The sequence below is a fragment of the Lynx canadensis genome, chromosome D4, assembly GCF_007474595.2.
Source record: "Lynx canadensis isolate LIC74 chromosome D4, mLynCan4.pri.v2, whole genome shotgun sequence".
Lineage (NCBI taxonomy): Eukaryota > Metazoa > Chordata > Mammalia > Carnivora > Felidae > Lynx > Lynx canadensis.
Window position 1 is genome coordinate 30760809 of NC_044315.2, and position 20635 is coordinate 30781443.

General features: G+C 37.0%; 1 protein-coding gene across 1 annotated transcript in view; it reads right to left on the reverse strand.

Moving 5' to 3' along the window:
- The window catches only part of ZNF782 (zinc finger protein 782), a 134677-nt gene that overhangs the window by 35039 nt on the left and 79003 nt on the right, over nt 1–20635 (reverse strand). Inside the window, 1 exon segment of the mRNA XM_032595513.1 lies at nt 44–136. Coding sequence (XP_032451404.1) covers nt 44–136 — 93 coding nt within the window.

Consider the following 20635-nt stretch of genomic DNA (forward strand, 5'->3'; position numbering starts at 1 on the left):
TTCTACCAAAGTCCCAGAGGTTATGGGTTAAACTTTGACATACCATCAAATACAGTGTGGTCCTGGATCAGATCCTGGTTGGAGAAAACAAAAAGACGTTTGGGAACAACTGGGGAAATTTGTGTATGGATCGGATCTTAAAAATATTAAGGGAAGTTACGTTAGTTTTGTTAATTGTGATAATAACTATTGGGATTATGTAGGAAAATTTAGTTTTTTTAGAGATGCATATTAGAATACTTAGGATTATATTACATATTTGTAATTAAATAACAACCAGAAAAGGCAAATATAGTAACATGTTAAGGATTTCTACGTCTAATATGTGGGTATGATCATTTTACTGTTTTCTCCTTTTCTATGTGCTAGTAAGTTTTGTAATATAAAGTTCATAAAGGGGAAATTTTAAACTATTTTTCCAAAAGTGTGCCTTTTAACTCAGAGCTGCCAAAAGGAAGAAAGGTACATGTGTCAAATAACAAAACTAAAACAGTAACAATTTGATGTCTTTTATTAAAGGGAAAACAAACCATAAAGCACTCTTCGGAGGGATGTTGGTCAAGAGTGAATTTGATTAATAGGGATTTCCTAATAAGGCCAAGTAAGCTAGCTAAAGCTGAGTTGGCAAGATTATGACTGGCATATATTAGGTTTCTTTGACAATGAGAGGAGTACCGTTAGATTAGGCTGACTTAGGTTGAGATTTGTGACCTTGGCCCCCGTTTTGTGGGTACCAATATGCAATTAACAGTTTTTGTGACTAAGACTGTAAAATGTAACATAAAAGAATAATATCTGTGATCCTCAGAGTTTATTTCTGAGAAAAAAAGAAAAAGTAAGCTGTTCAATCTTTCATAAGTAATATCTGAAAGTACACACAACTCAGTTAGAAAACAATTATCATGCAAATTATGCATCTCCTAGGGATAAACTTGCATTTGCACACTTCTGAAATTAGGAACCAAATTAGGAACCTATGAACACATTTTATGACTGCCTTCGTGTGTGTGTGTGTGTGTGTGTGTGTGTGTTATACGTATATACAAAACATACATATACTTACATATAAACACATAGTTTTCTTGATTATTTTGTAACATTATTATATATGGCAATGATAAAAAGATAGGTTTTTTTTAAGTTTATTTTGAGAGAGAGAGAGAGAGTGTGTGTGTGTTTTGGGGGGGGAGCGGGGGACAGAGAGAGAAGGAGAGAGAATCCCAAGCAGGCTCAGCACTGTCAGTGAAGAACCTAATGTGGAGCTCGAACCCCGGAGACGAAGTCTGATGCTTGGGGCAACTGAACCACCCAGGTGCCCCAAAAGATAGTTTTTTTTTTTTTAATTTTTTATTTTTTTTTATATATATATAAAATTTATTGACAAATTGGTTTCCATACAACACCCAGTGCTCATCCCAAAAGGTGCCCTCCTCAATACCCATCACCCACCCTCCCCTCCCTCCCACCCCCCATCAACCCTCAGTTTGTTCTCAGTTTTTAACAGTCTCTTATGCTTTGGCTCTCTCCCACTCTAACATCTTTTTTTTTTTTTTTCCTTGCCCTCCCCCATGGGTTCCTGTTAAATTTCTCAGGATCCACATAAGAGTGAAACCATATGGTATCTGTCTTTCTCTGTATGGCTTATTTCACTTAGCATTACACTCTCCAGTTCCATCCACGTTGCTACAAAAGGCCATATTTCATTTTTTCTCATTGCCACGTAGTATTCCATTGTGTATATATACCACAATTTCTTTATCCATTCATCAGTTGATGGACATTTAGGCTCTTTCCATAATTTGGCTATTGTTGAGAGTGCTGCTATGAACATTGGGGTACAAGTGCCCCTATGCATCAGTACTCCTGTATCCCTTGGATAAATTCCTAGCAGTGCTATTGCTGGGTCATAGGGTAGGTCTATTTTTAATTTTCTGAGGAACCTCCACACTGCTTTCCAGAGCGGCTGCACCAATTTGCATTCCCACCAACAGTGCAAGAGGGTTCCCGTTTCTCCACATCCTCTCCAGCATCTATAGTCTCCTGATTTGTTCATTTTGGCCACTCTGACTGGCGTGAGGTGATACCTGAGTGTGGTTTTGATTTGTATTTCCCTGATAAGGAGCGACGCTGAACATCTTTTCATGTGCCTGTTGGCCATCTGGATGTCTTCTTTAGAGAAGTGTCTATTCATATTTTCTGCCCATTTCTTCACTGGGTTATTTGTTTTTCGGGTGTGGAGTTTGGTGAGCTCTTTATAGATTTTAGATACTAGCCCTTTGTCCGATATGTCATTTGCAAATATCTTTTCCCATTCCGTTGGTTGCCTTTTAGTTTTGTTGGTTGTTTCCTTTGCTGTGCAGAAGCTTTTTATCTTCATAAGGTCCCAGTAATTCACTTTTTCTTTTAATTCCCTTGCCTTTGGGGATGTGTCGAGTAAGAGATTGCTACGGCTGAGGTCAGAGAGGTCTTTTCCTGCTCTCTCCTCTAAGGTTTTGATGGTTTCCTGTCTCACATTTAGGTCCTTTATCCATTTTGAATTTATTTTTGTAAATGGTGTGAGAAAGTGGTCTAGTTTCAACCTTCTGCATGTTGCTGTCCAGTTCTCCCAGCACCATTTGTTAAAGGCACTGTCTTTTTTCCATTGGATGTTCTTTCCTGCTTTGTCAAAGATGAGTTGGCCATACGTTTGTGGGTCTAGTTCTGGGGTTTCTATTCTATTCCATTGGTCTGTGTGTCTGTTTTTGTGCCACCAAAAGATAGTTTTTAAAAAAATTTTTTTTAGGGGAGCCTGGGTGGCTCGGTCGGTTAAGCTTCCGACTTCGGCTCAGGTCATGATCTCACGGTCCATGAGTTCGAGCCCCGCGTCGGGCTCTGTGCTGACAGCTGGGAGCCTGGAGCCTGTTTCGGATTCTGTGTCTCCCTCTGTCTCTGACCCTCCCCTGTTCATGTTCTGCCTCTCTCTGTCTCAAAAATAAATAAACGTTAAAAAAAATTAAAAAAAATTTTTTAAACGTTTATTTATTTTTAAGAGAGCACAAGTGGGGCAGGGACAGAGAGAGAGGGAGACACAGAAGCCAAAGCAGGCTCCGGGCTGTCAGCACAGAGGCTGAAGCGGGCTTGAACCCACAGACGGAGAGATCATGGCCTGAGCCAAAGTCAGACCCTTAACTGACTGAGCCACCACGCATACCAAATAGTTTTGATTAGCATGAAAAAAGGATTGATGTTGCCAGTAAGTTATTGCAACTGGTGTGAATCCAGGTATAAAACGATTCTGTTGACACTTAAAAAACTTTAATAAATACCAGCTTTCTAGATGAAAAGAATATAATTAATGTTCCCATCAGAATCCTAAAAAAGTTTTCTCTGTGTTCTTTCTCTTTGACATTTATTTTGTTTGTTAAACCTAAAGAAATGATCCCAACTTTTATTCCAATAAAAACTTTTAGTAATGATCAGAAGAGAATTGAAAATGCCTAGCAATGTGTTTGTATTAACATGTATGATATTGCTAAAGTATTTAAAAACTGATCCTGGTGCAATAAAAGTTTAAGTCTAGGTAGAAAAGAAAGTGAGAAGGTAGTATGTGTTAGAGCTGGGATTTAAAGCAGTGGAAAGAGAACATTCAATAATTTTGTTAGAACAAGGTAAGTGCTGGAACATAATAAGGCCATATCCATGGAATTCATATTACAATAAATAACTTTTATAGGGATTCAAATATAAGCAATTAAAGACAATTTCTAAAGTTTTAAAATTTCAATTTCTGAATTTTCCAAGTTCTTAAAGAATACAAATGTTTTAAAAATATAAGGCCTGGGGCGCCTGGGTGGCGCAGTCGGTTAAGCATCCGACTTCAGCCAGGTCACGATCTCGCGGTCCGTGAGTTCGAGCCCCGCGTCAGGCTCCGGGCTGATGGCTCGGAGCCTGGAGCCTGTTTCCGATTCTGTGTCTCCCTCTCTCTCTGCCCCTCCCCCGTTCATGCTCTGTCTCTCTCTGTCCCAAAAATAAATAAACATCGAAAAAAAAATTTTAAATAAAAATATAAGGCCTTTCCGTTCCTTTCCTAGGAAACCCTATCTCTTCACTCTTATCCCATGCCTGAGACCCTACCTTACACCGAAGGAAAACTGGCCTGTGTGTGCTGAGATGGCTGCAGAACAATGACACCAAACACCAAGCAGACAAAGTCATTTTTTGACCCTTATGATGTAACACAAACAAGGTCATTGTTTTGCATGAGTAAAGACAAAAACAAGGTTGCTCTGCTACTCTCAAAATATCAAACACCCCCCTCTCACCTAATACAAGTGACTGTTGCTTGTTTTTTTTGTTTTTTTTTTTTGTTTGTTTTTGTTTTGTTTTGCTTTGCTTTGCTTTAACAACACCCAATCCTGAATAAACTCAGCTGCGTTGGAACCACTGCAAAATGAAGTAACTAACACTCAAATCCTATAATTCCTTCCTAACATCTGTTACTGAAGCACTTTATCATTCCTATCATCCAATGTAATATGTGCTCTGTCTTACTGCAATGACTACTAAAATCTAAATTGTTCAACTGCATGTGTGTTGCTGGTGGTATTTGGCCGAATTACATTGACATCTACAGTTATTAGTTGGAATTCTGTAAGAAAGATTTGTCCCTTCTCTCCAATATATTTATTTTCAATCATTTGTTTTTATCTGCATGGACACGTGGAGATTTATGTCACTCTTTGGACTATTTTACTAGATTTATTATTTTGCTAAATATGTGCCATCTTTGGCTATTGGGAGCTCTTTCAGGCTGGCTCTGTGTCCTTTTTTTTTTTTTTTTTCCTCTTAATAGGCTTTATTTTTTAGAACAGTTTTAGTTTATGGCAAAATTCATAAAATACAGACAATTCCTATATACTTCCTGCCTCTACACAAGTACAGCCTTCCCCCTATGAACATCTCACACCAGAGAATGGTATATTTGTTACATTTAAAGAGCCTACTTTGATGTATCGTTATCCACCCAAATACACAGTTTACATTAGAATTCACTCTTGGTATTACACATTCTATAGGCTTTGACAAATGTTGCCACCATTAAAATATCATAAAGAATTGTTTTACTGTCTTAGAACTCCTCTGTGCTCTTCCTGTTCATCCTTCCCTCCTCTTCATCTCCTGATAACCACTCATTTTTTTCTGTCTCCATTATTTTGTCTTTCTCAGAATGTCATTATATTTGAAATTATATTGTATGAAGCCTTTTCAGATTGGCTTCTTTGACTTACTAAGGTTCATTTAAGGTTCCTCCATGTCTTTCCATGGCTCAATGGCTCATTTCTTTTTAGCACCGAATAATATCCTATTGTCTGGATGTACCATAGTTTATTTATTCATTCACCTACTGAAGGTCATCTTGGTTATTTCTGAGTACTGAAAATTATAAGTAAGGCTGTTATGAACATCCATGTGCAAGCTTCTGTGCAGACATAAGTTTTCAACTCATTTGGGTGTCTACTAAGGAGCGTGATTGCTGGATCACATGGTATAGTGTGTACAGTAAGAAATTAACAAATTGTCTTCCAAAATGGCTGAACCATTTTGCATTCTCATCAGCAATGAATGAGAGTTCCTGTTTTTACACATCCTCACCAGCATTTGGTGTTGTCAGTGTTTTGAATCTGGCCATTCTAATAGTTGTGTATTGATGTTTATTGTTTCAGTTTGCAACTCCCTAATAATATATGATGTTGAACATTTTTCTTATGCTTACTTGCCGTCTGTAGATTTTCTTTGGTGGGTGTCTATTCAGATATTTTGTCCATTGTTTGTTTCATCAGGTTGTTTGTTTTCTTATCATTGACTTTTGAGAGTTCTTTGTATATTTTAGGTAACAGTCCTTTATCAGATATGTCTCTTGTAAATATTTTCTTAGTCTGTGGCTTGTCTCCTTATCCTTCTGACAGTGACTTTTGCAGAACAGAAAAAATTTTAAAATGTTTATTTTTGAGAGACAGAGAGCTAGAGCATGAGTGGGGGAGGAACAGAGAGAGAGGGAGACAGAATCTGAAGCATGCTCCAGGCTCTGAGCTGTCAGCACAGAGCCCAATGCGGGGTTTGAACCCACAAACTATGAGATCATGACCTGAGCTGAAGTCGGACGCCTAATAGACTGACCCACCCAGGCACCCCAGAAAATTTGTTTTTTTTTAATATTTATTTTTGAGAGAGAGAGAGACAGAGACACAGAGACAGAGAGAGAGATAGAGCCTGACCAGGGGAGGGGCAGAAAAAGAGGGAGACACAGAATCCAAAGCAGGCTCCATGCTTTGAACTGTCAGCATAGAGCCCGATGCAGGGCTTGAACTCAAGAGTCTTGAGATCATGACCTGAGCCAAAGTCGGATGCCTAACCAACTGAACCACCCAGGCACCCCCAGAAAATTTTAGTTTTAACGAAGTCCAGTTTATCAATTATTTCTTTTATGAATCATGTCTTTGGTGTTCTATCTAAAAAGTCATTGCCAAACCCAAGATCATTTAGATTTTCTCCTATGTTATCTTTGTACTTTACATTTAGGTTTCTGGTCCATTTCAAGTTAATATTTGTAAAGGATGTAAAGTCCTGATGCTTCTTTTTTGCATGTGGATATACAGTTGTTTCAATACCATTTATTGAAAAATCTGTCATTTCTCCATTGTGTTATCTTTGTTCCTTTTTCAAAGATCAGTTATCAAACTCAACACCCAAAAAACAAATAATCCAGTGAAGAAATGGGGGAAAGACATAAATAGACACTTCTCCAAAGAAGACATCCAGATGGCCAACCGACACATGAAAAAATGCTCAACATCACTCATCATCAGGGAAATACAAATCAAAACCACAATGAGATATCACCTTACACCTGTCAGAATGGCTAACATTAACAACTCAGGCAACAACAGATGTTGGTGAGGATGTGGAGAAAGAGGATCTCTTTTGCATTGTTGGTGGCAATGCAAGCTGGTGCAGCCACTCTGGAAAACAGTATGGAGGTCCCTCAGAAAACTAAAAATAAAACTACCCTATGACCCAGCAATTGCACTACTAGGCGTTTATCCACAGGATACAGGTGTGTTGTTTCAAAGGGACACATTGCACCCCCATGTTTATAGCAGCACTATCAACAATAGCCAAAGTACGGAAAGAACACAAATGTCCATCCATGGATGAATGGATAAAGAAGAGGTGGTATAGATATACAATGGAGTATTACTTGGCAATCAGAAAGAATGAAATCTTGCCATTTGCAACTATGTCGATGGAACTGGAGGGTATTATGCCAAGTGAAATTAATCAGAGAAAGACAAAAATCATATGACTTCATTCATCTGAGGACTTTAAGATACAAAACAGATGACCATAAGGGAAGGGAAACAAAAATAATATAAAAACAGGGAGGGGGACAAAACAGAAGAGACTCATAAATATGGAGAACAAACTGAGGGGTGCTGGAGGGGTTGTGGGAGGGGGGATGGGCTAAATGGGTAAGGGGCATTACTGAAATCATTGTTGCACTATATGCTAACTAATTTGGATGTAAATTTTAAAAAATAAAAAATAAAATGAAAAAATCAGTTGACTAGTAGGTTTATTTCTGGGCTCTCTGTTCTGTTCCGTTATCTATTAGTCTTTTCTTTCACCATTCTTTCTACCACATTATCTTGATTACTGTAGCTTTATAGTAAGTCTTGAAGTTAGGTAGTGTCAATCTTATGACTTTGTTTTTCTCTTTCAATATTATGTTGGCTAGTCTGGGTCCTTTGCCTCTCTACATTACCTTTAGAATCAGTTTGTATCCATAAAATATTTCTGGTATCTTAATTGGGATTACATTTAATCCATTGAATCTATACATCAAATTAGGAATAACTGACATGCTGTCCATATTGATTCTTCCTATTCATAAACATGGAATACCTTTTCATTTGTCTAGTTATTCTTTCTTCATCAGTTTTGTAGTTTCCTTCATATAGATCTTGTACATTTTTTGTTAGACTTATATTTAATTTTTTCATTTTGGAGGCGTGCTAATGTAAATGGCATTATGTTTTTAATTTCAAATGACACTTGCTTATTGCTGTTGTATAGGAAAATAATTGACATTTGTACATATCCTTGTATCCTGCAACCCTGCTATAATTGCTTATTAGTTCCAGTTTTGTTATTCATTCTTTCAGATTTTCTACACAATCATGTCATCTGCAAACAAAGATAGTTTTATTTCTTTCTTTCCAATCAGTAAGTTTTATTTCCTTTTCTTATATTACTGTATTTATTAGGACTTCCACTATTATGTCATAAAGGAGTGGTGAGAGGGGACATCCTTGCTTTGCTCCTGATCTTAGTGGGAAAGCTTCTTCCCATCAGGTATGATGTTAGCTGTAGGTTTTTTGTAGATCTTGTTTATCAAGTTGTGGAAACTCCTCTGTATTCCTAGTTTGCTGAGAGTTATCATGAATAGGTATTGGATTTTGTTAAATGCTCTTTCTGCATTTACTGATACGAACATGTGATCTTTTTCTTTAGCTTGTTGGTATGAGGGATTATGTTATGTTACATTGGTTTTCAAATGTGGAACCAGTCTTGCATGTTTGGGATAAACCAGTTGGTTGTATATATAATTATTTTTATACATTTGATTTAATTTGCTAATATTTTGATAATTTTGGCATTTATGTTAATGAGAAATATTGGTCAGCAGTTTTCTTTTCTTGCAATGTCCTTGTCTGATTTTGGTATTAGGGTAATGCTGTCCTCATAGAATGAATAGCATGTATTCCCTCTGCTTCTGCCTTCTGGAAGAGATTGTAAAGAATTGGTATAATCTTTTAAGTGTTTGGAGGAATTCATCAGTAAACTCATCTGGGCCTGGTGCTTTATGTTTTTGAAGTTTAGTAATTATTAAGTTAATTTCTTTAATAGATATTAGGCGTATCCTGGTTGTTTATTTTTTTTGTGTGAATTTTGGTACCTTCTGTGTTTTGAGGAATTGGTTCATTTCATCTAGGTTATAACATTTGTGGGTGAGTTGTTCATACTAGTCCTTTAATATCTTTTTAATGTCCACAGTATCTGTAGTGATGTCCTTTCAATTCTGATATTAGTAACTTGTGTCTTCTTTTTCTTTAGACTGGCTAGAAGTTAATCAATTTTATCTTTTAAATGAATCAGCTTTTGTCTTCATTATTTTTCTCTGTTGGCTTCCTGTTTTCAATTTCATTGATTTCTTTCCTAATTCTTTTCTTCTGCTTACTTTAGATTTATTCTTCCTTTTCTAGTTTTCTAAGGTAGAATCTTAGATTACTGATTTTAGAGCTTTCCTCTTTTCTAATATATTCATAAAAGGCTACAAAATTCCCTCTAAACACTTTCACTGCATCCCCTAATTTTGCTAAGTTGTATTTTCATTTAGTTCAAAAATTTTTTAAATTTCTATTGAGAGATCTTCTTCTTTTTTTAAATTTACATCCAAGTTAGTTAGCATATAGTGCAACAATGATTTCAGGAGTAGATTCCTTAATGCCCCTTACCCATTTAGCCCATCCCCCCTCCCACAACCCCTCCAATAACCCTCTGTTTGTTCTCCATATTTAAGAGTCTCTTATGTTTTGTCCCCCTCCCTGTTTTTATATTATTTTTTCTTCCCTGCCCTTGTGTTCTTCTGTTCTGTGTCTTAAAGTCCTCATATGAGTGAAGTTATATGATATATGTCTTTCTCCAACTGACTCAATTCGCTTTGCATAATACCCTCTAGTTCCATCCATGTAGTTGCAAATGGCAAGATTTCATTCTTTTTGATTGCTGAGTAATACTCCATTGTGTGTGTGTGTATGTATATATATGTATGTATATGTATACACACACACACACACACACACACACACACCACCTCTTCTTTATCCATTCATCCATGGATGGACATTTGTGTTCTTTCCGTACTTTGGCTATTGTTGATAGTGCTGCTATAAACATGGGGGTGCAATGTGTCCCTTTGAAACAACACACCTGTATCCTGTGGATAAACGCCTAGTAGTGCAATTGCTGGGTCATAGGGTAGTTTTATTTTTAGTTTTCTGAGGGACCTCCATACTGTTTTCCAGAGTGGCTGCACCAGCTTGCATTGCCACCAACAATGCAAAAGAGATCCTCTTTCTCCACATCCTCACCAACATCTGTTGTTGCCTGAGTTGTTAATGTTAGCCATTCTGACAGGTGTAAGGTGATATCTCATTGTGGTTTTGATTTGTATTTCCCTGATGATGAGTGATGTTGAGCATTTTTTCATGTGTCGGTTGGCCATCTGGATGTCTTTGGAGAAGTGTCTATTCATGTATTTCCCCCATTTCTTCACAGGATTGTTTTTTGGGTGTTGAGTTTGGGTGTTGAGTTCTTTATAGATTTTGGATACTAACCCTTTGATACGTTTTTTGCAAATATCTTCTCCCATTCCATTGGTTGCCTTTTAGTTTTGCTGATTGTTTCCTTTGCTGTGCAGAAGCTTTTTATTTTGATGAGGTCCCAATAGTTCATTTTTGCTTTTGTTTCCCTTGCCTCTGGAGACATGTTGAGTAAGAAGTTGCTGCGGCCAAGGTCAAAGAGGTTTTTGCCTGCTTTCTCCTTGGGAATTTTGATGGCTTCCTGTCTTACATTTAGATCTTTCATCCATTTTGAGTTTATTTTTGTGTATGGTGTAAGAAAGTGTTCCAGGTTCATTTTTCTGCATGTCGCTGTCCAGTTTTCCCAGCACCACTAGCTGAAGAGACCATCTTTGTTCCAGTGGATATTCTTTCCTGCTTTGTCAAAGATTAGTTGGCCATACATTTGTGGGTCCATTTCTGGGTTCTCTATTCTGTTCCATTGATCTGAGTGTTTTTATGCCGTCTTCTTCTTCATTAAATGTTTGTTTATTTATTTATAGAACACAAGTGGGGCAGAGAGAGAGAGGAAGAGAGAGAATCCCAAGCAGGCTCTGTGCTGTCAGTTCAGAGCCTGATGTGGGGCTTGATCTCACAAATCATGAGGTCATGACCTGAGCTGAAATCAAGAGTCAGACACTTAACCAACTGAGCCACCCAGGTGTCCCAGGAGTTTGTCTTTGACTCATCTGTTATTTAGAAGTGTATTGCTTAATCTCCAAGTATTTTGGAATTTCCCAGCTATCTTTCTATACTGATTTCTAGTTTAATTCCATTGTGGTATTACACTGTGTGATTTTTATTCTTTAAAATTTGTTGATGTGTGTTTTAGATGTAGAATGTGGTCTATCTTACTGAATGTTTCACGTGAGCTTGAGAGAAGAATGTGTATTCTGCTGTTGTTAAATGAGTCTGTAGGTGTTAATTATATCAGTTAATTCATGGTGCTGTTGAGTTCAATTATGTCTTTACTGATTTTCTGTCCATTTCTGAGAAAGGGCTATTGAAGTCTCCAACTGTAATAGTAGATTCATCTATTTCTCCTAGTTCTTTCAGTTTTTGCCTCATGTATTTTAATTCCCTGTTGCTACGTATATACACATTAAAGAATGTTATGACTTCTTAGAGAATTGACCCCTTTATCATTACATAAAGTCCCTTTATATCCCTGATAATTTTCCTTGCTTTAAAGTCTGCTCTGTCTAAATTAATACAGGTCTTACAGTGTTCTCTTTCTCTCTTTTTAATATTTTATTTTTACAGTAATCTTTAACTGGGGGCTTGAACTGACAACCCTGAGATCAAGAGTTGCATGCTCCACCAACTCAGCCAGCCACCTGGCAGTGTTCTCTTGGTTAGTGTTAACATGGTATATCTTTCTCCATCCCTTTTTTTTTTTTTTTTTTAATGTTTATTTATTTTTGAGAGACAGAGAGAACAGGGGAAGGGCAGAGAGAGGAGACAGAGGATCCAAAGTGGGGTCTGCACTGACAGCAGAGAACCCAATGTGGGGCTGGAACTCATGAACTGTGAGATAGATCGTGACGTGAGCTGAAGTACAATGCTCAACCGACTGAGCCACCCAGGGGCCCCATCCAACCCTTTACTTTTAATTTATATGTACCTTTACATTTAAATTGGGTTTCTTGTAGACAACCTATAGTTGAATCTTATTTATGATGCACTCTGGCAATTTGTCTTTTTATTGGTATATTTAGGCCATTGACATGTAAAGTAATTATTGATACAATTGGATTAATATCTACCATATTTGTTATTGTTTCCTGTTTGTTGCCTTTGTTCTTTGTTCCTATTTTTGTCTTTTGTGTGTTTGTTTGTTTGTTTACTTATTTAGAGAGGGAAAGCATGAGAAGGGAGAGGGGCAGAAGGAGAGAGAGAATCCTAAGCAGTCTCCATTCTGTTAGCGCAGAGCCTGATGCAGGGCTTGATCCCGTGAATCATGAGATCATGACCTGAGCCAAAATCAAAAGTAGGATGTTTAACTGGCTGAGCCACCCAGGCGCTCCTGCCTCTTGTGTTTTTAATTGAACATTTTGCATGATTCTATTTTCTCTCATTTTTGACATATCAATTACAGGGGGGTTTTTTTGTTTGTTTGTTTTTACTTTTGTTAGTGGTTGCCCTAGAGTTTGCAATGTACATTTACAGCTATTCCAAGTCCACTTTTAATATATCACTTCATGGATAAAGTGCCTTGTAATAACAATGTTTTAGATTCCTCATTCCTGGTGCTTATAATATTACTATCATTCATTTTACTTATATATAAACTATAATTTATTTAATATATTTTTGCTATTATTTTGAGCAAATTGTTATATTAGATCAATTAAGAGTAATAAAAATAAAAGTTTTTATTTTACTATCACATTCCTTTTCTAATGCTCTTTCTTTATGTAGATATGAATTATGGCTTATATAATTTTTCTTCTCTCTTAAGAAGTTTAGCATTTCTTGCTAGGCAGGCTTACTGGTAAAAATTTCATCAATTTTTGTTCAAAAAAGTATTTATTTCTTCTTTACTTTTGAAAGATAATTTTGCAGGATACAGAATTCCAGGTTTGTGAGTTTTTTCTCTCAACATTTTAAATATTTCATTCTACTCTTTTCTTACTTTCATGGTTTCTGAGAAATCAGATGTAATTCCTGTCTTTGCTCCTCTATAGGTAAAGTGTTTTCTCCTCTGGCTTTTTTCAGATTTTCAGAAAAACTTCTTAAAGATTTTTTTCTTTAGCATTTATTTTCTGAGTTATATTATATGCCTGTGTATATGTTTGTTGTTGTTGTTGTTTTGCTTTTGTTTTTTGGCATTTATCTTGCTTTGTGTTCTCTGAGATTCCCGAATCTGTGGTTTGGTGTCTGACATTAATTTGAGGAAATTCTCAGTCATGATTACTTCAAATATTTCTTTTGCTTCTTTTTCTCTTCCTCCTCCTTCTGGTATTCCCATTATTAGTATGTTATCCATTTTGTAATAGTCCCACATTTCTTGGATATTCTGTTCCATTTTTTTTTCTCTTTGGTTTTTAGTTCTGGAGGTTTCTGTTAATATATCTGCAAGCTCAGATATTATATCCTGAGCCTTGTCTAGTCCACTAATGAGTATATCAAACACATTTTTTATATCTGTGTGTTTTATTTCTAGCATTTCTTTTGAAGTTTTTCTTGCAATTTCTATCTCTTTGATTACATTACTCAGATGATCTTACATGTTGCATTTTTTTTCCTTTACAGTCTTTAGCATATTAGTCATAGTTAAATTGCTGGCTTGATAATTTCAATACTCCTCCCATATCTAGCTGCTTCTTGTGCTTGCTTTTTCCCTTCAAACAGTGTTTTGTTTTTGTTTTTGTTTTCAATATGCCTTGCAAATTTTTGTTAAAAGCCAGATAAGATGTACTGGATGTAAAGAACTCTGGTACATAGGCCTTTGGTCATGTTGTGATAAAGTGGGAGAGAGGAAGTATTCTAAAGTCCTATAATTATTAGGTCTCAGTTAAATTTTCAGTGAACCTGTACACCTGGAGTGTGTACTACAAGTGTACTTCATAGGTGCTTATTAATCCCCTTCTCCATCTTGAGGTGCATCAGGATGGCTAGAGGAGGCTGGAGTTGGGTATTTCTCTCTCCACAAGTCAGTTAAGTTTCTGATAAAATCTCTACAGATTAGGCTTTGGTAAAATAGTTTCCTTTGAGGGCAGACTATATTAGGATGAACAGAATGCTCTGGCTTATTTCAAAATGGCTACTACTTTTCTCTTTCCCCTGAGTGAAGCATGAGAGGACTTTCTCCAATCTTCACTGTGAGAATCTGATAGAACTAATGGAGGAAAACTTGCAAAAAAATGCTCCCCTAAGACTGTGCCCTCCCTCTGAAGCTTTTTTTTTTAATGTTTTATTTATTTTTGACTGAGAGAGAGCATGAGCAGGGGAAGGGCAGAGAGAGAGGGAGACACAGAATCGGAAGCAGGCTCCAGGCTCTTGAGCTGTCAGCACAGAGCCTGACGCAGGGCTCAAAGTCACAGGTTGCGAGATCATGACCTGAGCTGAAGTTGGACGCTTAACCGACTGAGCGACCCAGGTGCCCCTCTGAAGCTTTTAAAACTCTTCAGATTTGTTCATACTTAGCCTCTAGCAATTTATCAGTTACAGTTAATATTTTCCTGCCCCAGTGGACTCAGGAGTGGCCTATGGTGCATTTCAGCCAATGAAATACATATGGGCATAATTCATTTTATTGCACTTCAGTTTTTTGCACTATATAGATACTGCATTCCCTGCACCCCTCCCCCCCATAAATTGAAGGTTTGTGGTAACCCTACATCAAGCAAGTCAATTGATGCTGTTTTCCCAGTAACATTTGCTCACGTTGTGTCTCTGTGTCACATTTTGATAATTCTCACAATATTTCAAATCTTTTTATTGTTTGTTTGTTATGGTGATCTGTGATCAGTGATTATGACTCACTGAAAGCTGGTTTTTAGCAATAAAATATCTTTAAAATAAGGGTGTGTAATTTTTTTTTTTTTTTTTTACACATAATGCTGTTGTACATTTAATAGACTATAGAACCTCTGTGGTTCTTTTGGTTGCAAGACACACCACAGAAACAACCATCAGGTAACTTTGAAAAAAGCAAGGTTTATTACAATTCCTGGAGGATATATGGCATGCCTGGGGCCAAATAGTGAGGTTGCAGGGGTGAGGGTGGGAGAGAGAAAGGGAGAGTGAGCAAGAGAGAGAGCAGGGACTTAGGGTTCTGCTTTATATTGGGGTTGAGGGTGGGTTGCCTAGGGTTTCACAAGTTCACTGTTTATTGGTGAATTTAAAACAAGAGTGGGAATTAGGGTGTGGGAAGGGAAAAGCATGGTCACTCAAATGGTCCGTTATCTAGGTTACTCAGAGCTTTCTAAAAAGGGGAAGCGCACCTGGGTGGCCTAGTCAGTTTGAGTCCAACTTCAGCTGGGGTCATGATCTCATGGTTTGTGAGTTCAAGCCCTGCATCAGGCTCTCTGTTGTCATGGAGCCTGCTTCTGATCCTCTGTCTCCCTCTCTCTGGCCCTTCCCTGCTCTTTCTCTTTCTCAAAAATAAAGTTAAAAACAAATTTAAAAAAATAAAAAGGGGAAATTCATGGGTTGGGTGGTCTGGCCCTTTATCCAGTTGTGTATCTGGCAATGTGTTTATTTGAGATGGATGTCTGAAAGGGATGCTGTAGCAATCAAAAGCTTAATGTCAAGCAACTTACATTACAATAAACAAAGCTGTCAGGCTCTTTCTTACAGTACACATTTCTTCTGTCTTATTTTTTCTTCTTCTGGGATTCCAAATAAGTATATAGTAGACTGTTTGATATTGCCCCATAGGTCTTGGTTGTTCTGTTTTTTCTTTCACTCTTTTTTTCTCAAATTCATTGATTCTTTCCTGAATTTTGTTAAGTCTACTGATGTGTTATCTGTTACTATTTTTTTTTTATTTCTAGTACTGCATCCCATTCTTTCTTAATAGTTTTTTCTCTCTTCTGAAATTCTCCAATTTGCATGTTGTGTACCTTTTCCAATATTGTCTTATTATTATTCACACTTTAAATTTCCTAATAGTACCAACTTCATCTGAATTTTTTCCTGATCATTGCTTTGTATTTTCCGACTGTGTGTTTTCTTGCGTTTTTGCATGTTTCATACTTTTTAATTTAAAGATGGACATTTCAAACATTAATGCTGGGAGATGAGCACACCCTTCCTTCTCCTAGGCCTTTAATGTGGGGTTTTATGTTCATCTAGTCAGCAGCTGGTGGGTTTGAAGTTTCTTACTGCTGTAGTTTAGTCTCAGTGCACCATAAGGACACTAGTGGTAACTTGTGTTTAGGTGTGGGCTAAGTTGCCAGAAAATTCTCAGTATTGGTCCCCAGTTTGCCTTCAGTCTTCCCTTTGCACTGCTCCCCAGAAAGAATGTCTCTTGTAGCTCTTCCATCCATATGCCACTGTTACCTGTATGAAATGCTTGTTAGTGTTGTAGTGAGTGTGTTCTATGATGTTCAGGTTAGGCTTCAGTCTCATGCATGCACTATGAACCTGGGTCTCAGGTGTATGGCTTTCACAAGTACTCTACCCCTCTAGTATGGTAGGCCTCACTTGTATTTCTCCCTCCTCCTTTATTTTGAGAGGGAGAGCATGAGCAGGGGAGGGGCAGAGAGAGAGGGAGAGAAAGAGAATACCAAGTAGGCTCTGTGCTATCAGCATGGAGCTCAATGCAGGGCTCAGGAACTCTGAAATCATGACTCAGGCAGAAATCAATAGTTGGCCACTTCACTGACTGAACCACCCAGGCACCCCAAGATTTTTTTCTTCTGTTGTGGTGTTATATCTTTTAGTTAGTCAGCTGCAGTCAGTTTCCACCAGAGCCCCAAGGCTACCATTTTTGTTACAATATTTCTTGAAGAATTAGGCTTTTGTTCCACAGGGAAGTTAGGGAAGATGGCCTGGGTAGAGTAAGGATCTCTCAGGTAATCTCTGTGAGCACCTGGTGAAGTCTGTAAAGAAAAATCTGAAAGACAGTGTAAACCCCCATGTATGGGGACTCCATGTGAATGCTTCACATTCTTACCATAGCCCATCTCAGTCTTCAGCCTTTCAATTAAAAAATAAAGCTGAATCTCTCAGGTTTAAATGGTGTCTTTGTAACAGGTGCCCTTCTTAAACAAATGCTCAAGTTCTGTTTTTTTTCCTGCAAGCTCCTTGCTTTTAGTGTGGGAGTGACACTTTCAGCTTTCTGCATCTCCAAGGCAAAAGTGAAAGTCTAAACCACTTTATTTTTCATTTATAAAGAGGCACTATTCAAACAAAACCAAAACAGTAACTGATGGAAAATGACAACTTCCTCACCTTCTCCTCCCCACTCTGTTAAATGGAGTTTAGCTTTCTAGACTGATTTTAGTGCAGTCCTGAAAACACAAACACATTTTTCAAAAAACCCAAAATATGAGCAAAAAATATTCAATTACAGCTTGCTTTTATACTTACATTGTTTTATGGCCATGCTCTTTGGGAAAAATATGTAAAACTACCTCATCTTTTTCCTCAACTGCATATTATTTTATTGTATGGGTGTATCTTTTTTTTTTTTAATGTTTATTCATTTTTTGAGAGAGAGCATGAGAGGGGGAGGGGCAGAGAGGGAGACACAGAATCTGAAGAAGGCTCTGGGTTCTGAGCTGTCAGCACAGAGCCTGACATGGGGCTTAAACTCATGAACTGTGAGATCATGACCTGAGCTGAAGTCGGACACTTACCCAACTGAGCCATCCAGGTGCTCCTATACTAGACAAAGATATAGAACAACTGTCTTAAAGATACTCTAGGAGCTGAAAGAAAACATGCACAAAATCAGGAAAATAATGTCAAAATGGAAATATCAATAAAGAGACAGAAAACATAAAAAGGAACCAAAAAGAAATTTTGGACCTGAAGTGTAGCTGAAATGAAAAATTCAACAGAGGATTCAAAAGCAGATTTAAGGAGGCAGAAGAATCTATGGATTTAAAATAAGAGTCTGACCTACCCTATGACCCAGCAGTAGCACTGCTAGGAATTTACCCAAGGGATACAGGAGTACTGAGGCATAGGGGCACTTGTACCCCAATGTTTATAGCAGCACTCTCAACAATAGCCAAATTGTGGAAAAAGCCTAAATGTCCATCAACTGATGAATGGATAAAGAAATGGTGGTTTATATACACAATGGAGTACTACGTGGCAATGAGAAAGAATGAAATATGGCCCTTTGTAGCAACATGGATGGAACTGGAGAGTGTGATGCTAAGTGAAATAAGCCATACAGATAAAGACAGATACCATATGTTTTCACTCTTATATGGATCCTGAGAAACTTAACAGAAACCCATGGGGGAGGGGAAGGAAAAAAAAAGAAAAAAAAAGAGGTGAGAGTGGGAGAGAGAGCCAAAGCATAAGAGACTCTTAAAAACTGAGAACAAACTGAGGGTTGATGGGGGGTGGGAGGGAGGGGAGGGTAGGTGATGGGCATTGAAGAGGGCATCTTTTGGGATGAGCACTGGGTGTTGTATGGAAACTAATTTGACAATAAATTTCATATAATAAAAAATAAAATAAAATAAAATAAAATAAAATAAAATAAGAGTCTGAGAAACAGAAAGAAAACATATGTAAGAAAAGTGACCAGAGTCTAAGGGACCTGTGGGACACCATGAAGTGTACCAACATACACAATGTGGGAGTCTGAGAAGGAAAAGAGAAAGAGAAAGGGGCAGAAACATTAGAGAAATAATAACTTAAAATTTCCCAAGTTTGATGAAAAAACATGAACATAAACATACCAAAAGCTCAACAAACCCCAATCAGGATAAAGTCAAAGACTCACGCTGAGGCAAATTATAATCACACTTTTGAAAGCCAAAGAGAGAATCTTGAAAGCAGCAAGAGAAGCGAACCATCCTATACAAGGAATTCCAATAAGAAAGTAAGCAGATTTCTCATCAGAAACTTTGGATGCCAGGAGTTGATATATTCAAAATGCTGCAGGACAAAAGAAAACTGCCAGTCAAGAATCCTGTATCTGTGAAAATCATCATTCAATGAGGCAGAAAATAAGGCATTTCCAGATAAACCAAATAATAAAAGTTTATAACAACTAGACGTCCCTGCAAGAAATGCTAAAGGAAGTCCTTCAGGTGTAAATGAGACCAGATAGTAACTGAAAGTCATATAAAGAATAGAGACTTCTAGTAAAGATAAATATATAGACAAGTATAAAAAGTAGTATTATAATTTTGGTTGATAGCTCTACTTTTTGTTTTCTACATGATTTGAGACTAATGCATAAAAAAACCCTTATTAATGGTTTTGGAGACACACCATATGATGTAATTTTGTGACATCAATAACTGAAAGGGGTTAGGGATCTCCATCCCTCCATCCCTGTATAGAGGCAAGAGCTTTTGTAAATTACTGAAGTTAAGCTGATATAGAATGCAATAACACTAGGAAGTTAAATGTAATCCCCATGGTAACCACAAAGAAATAGCTCTTGAATATGCACAATAGGAAATGAGAAGGTAATTTAAATGTTTCACTAAAAAAAAAGTCTACAAAACAAAAAAGATGAATGTGGAAAATGAGGGACAAAAAACCCAATAAGCCATATAGACAACATACAGCAAAATGAATAGAAGTAAAATAGAAGTTAATTCCTCTTTTTCAGTAATTAAATGTAAATGGAATACACTCTCCAATTGTGAGAGACTGGCAGAATGGATTAAAACAAAACAAAACAAAACCTTGATCTAACTCTACGCTATTTACCTGAGACTTTAGATCCAAAGACACAAATTAGTTGATAGTGAAAGGATAGAAAAGATATTCTATGCAAACAGTAACCAAAAGAGAGCCTGGATACCTATAATATCAGACAATATAGACTTTAAATCAAAAAAAGTTTGGCACAAAATACATTATACATTAATAAAAGGTGCAATAGAGCAAGAAGATCTAACAATTGCAAACAATTACACACATAATAACAGATCAAAATATAAGAAGCAAAAATAGGCAGAATTGAGGGAGAAACATATATTTCTACAATAACTGGGAGATTTCAATATCTCACTGTCAATAATGGATAGTACAACCCGACAGAAGATAAATGAGGAAATAGAGGATCTATATAACAAAATAAACCAACCAGATCTAACAAACATTTATAGAACAAAATAAACCAACTAGATCTAACACTTATAGAACACAATACTAAACAAAATACACATTTGTCTCAAGTGCACATGGGGTATTCTTCAGGAGAGACCAAATGTTAGGATAAAATGAAGTCTCAATAGATTTAAAAAGAAAGGTATTATACAAAGGCTCTTCTATGACCATAGCAGGACGAAGTCAGAAATCAGTAACAGAAGGAAAATTGGAAAATTCAAATTTGTGGAAATTAAACAGCATTCTCTTAAACAAACAACAGATCACAAAAGAAATCACAAGGGAAATTAGAAAATACTTAGAAACAATGAAAAGGAAAAGATAATACACCAAAATCAAGGGATACAATAAAAACAGTACTAGGAGGCAGGGGGAGGGGGTGTGTGGTGGTGGTGGTGGTGGAATTCAAAGCCAAATACTATAAAAACATTGGAAAA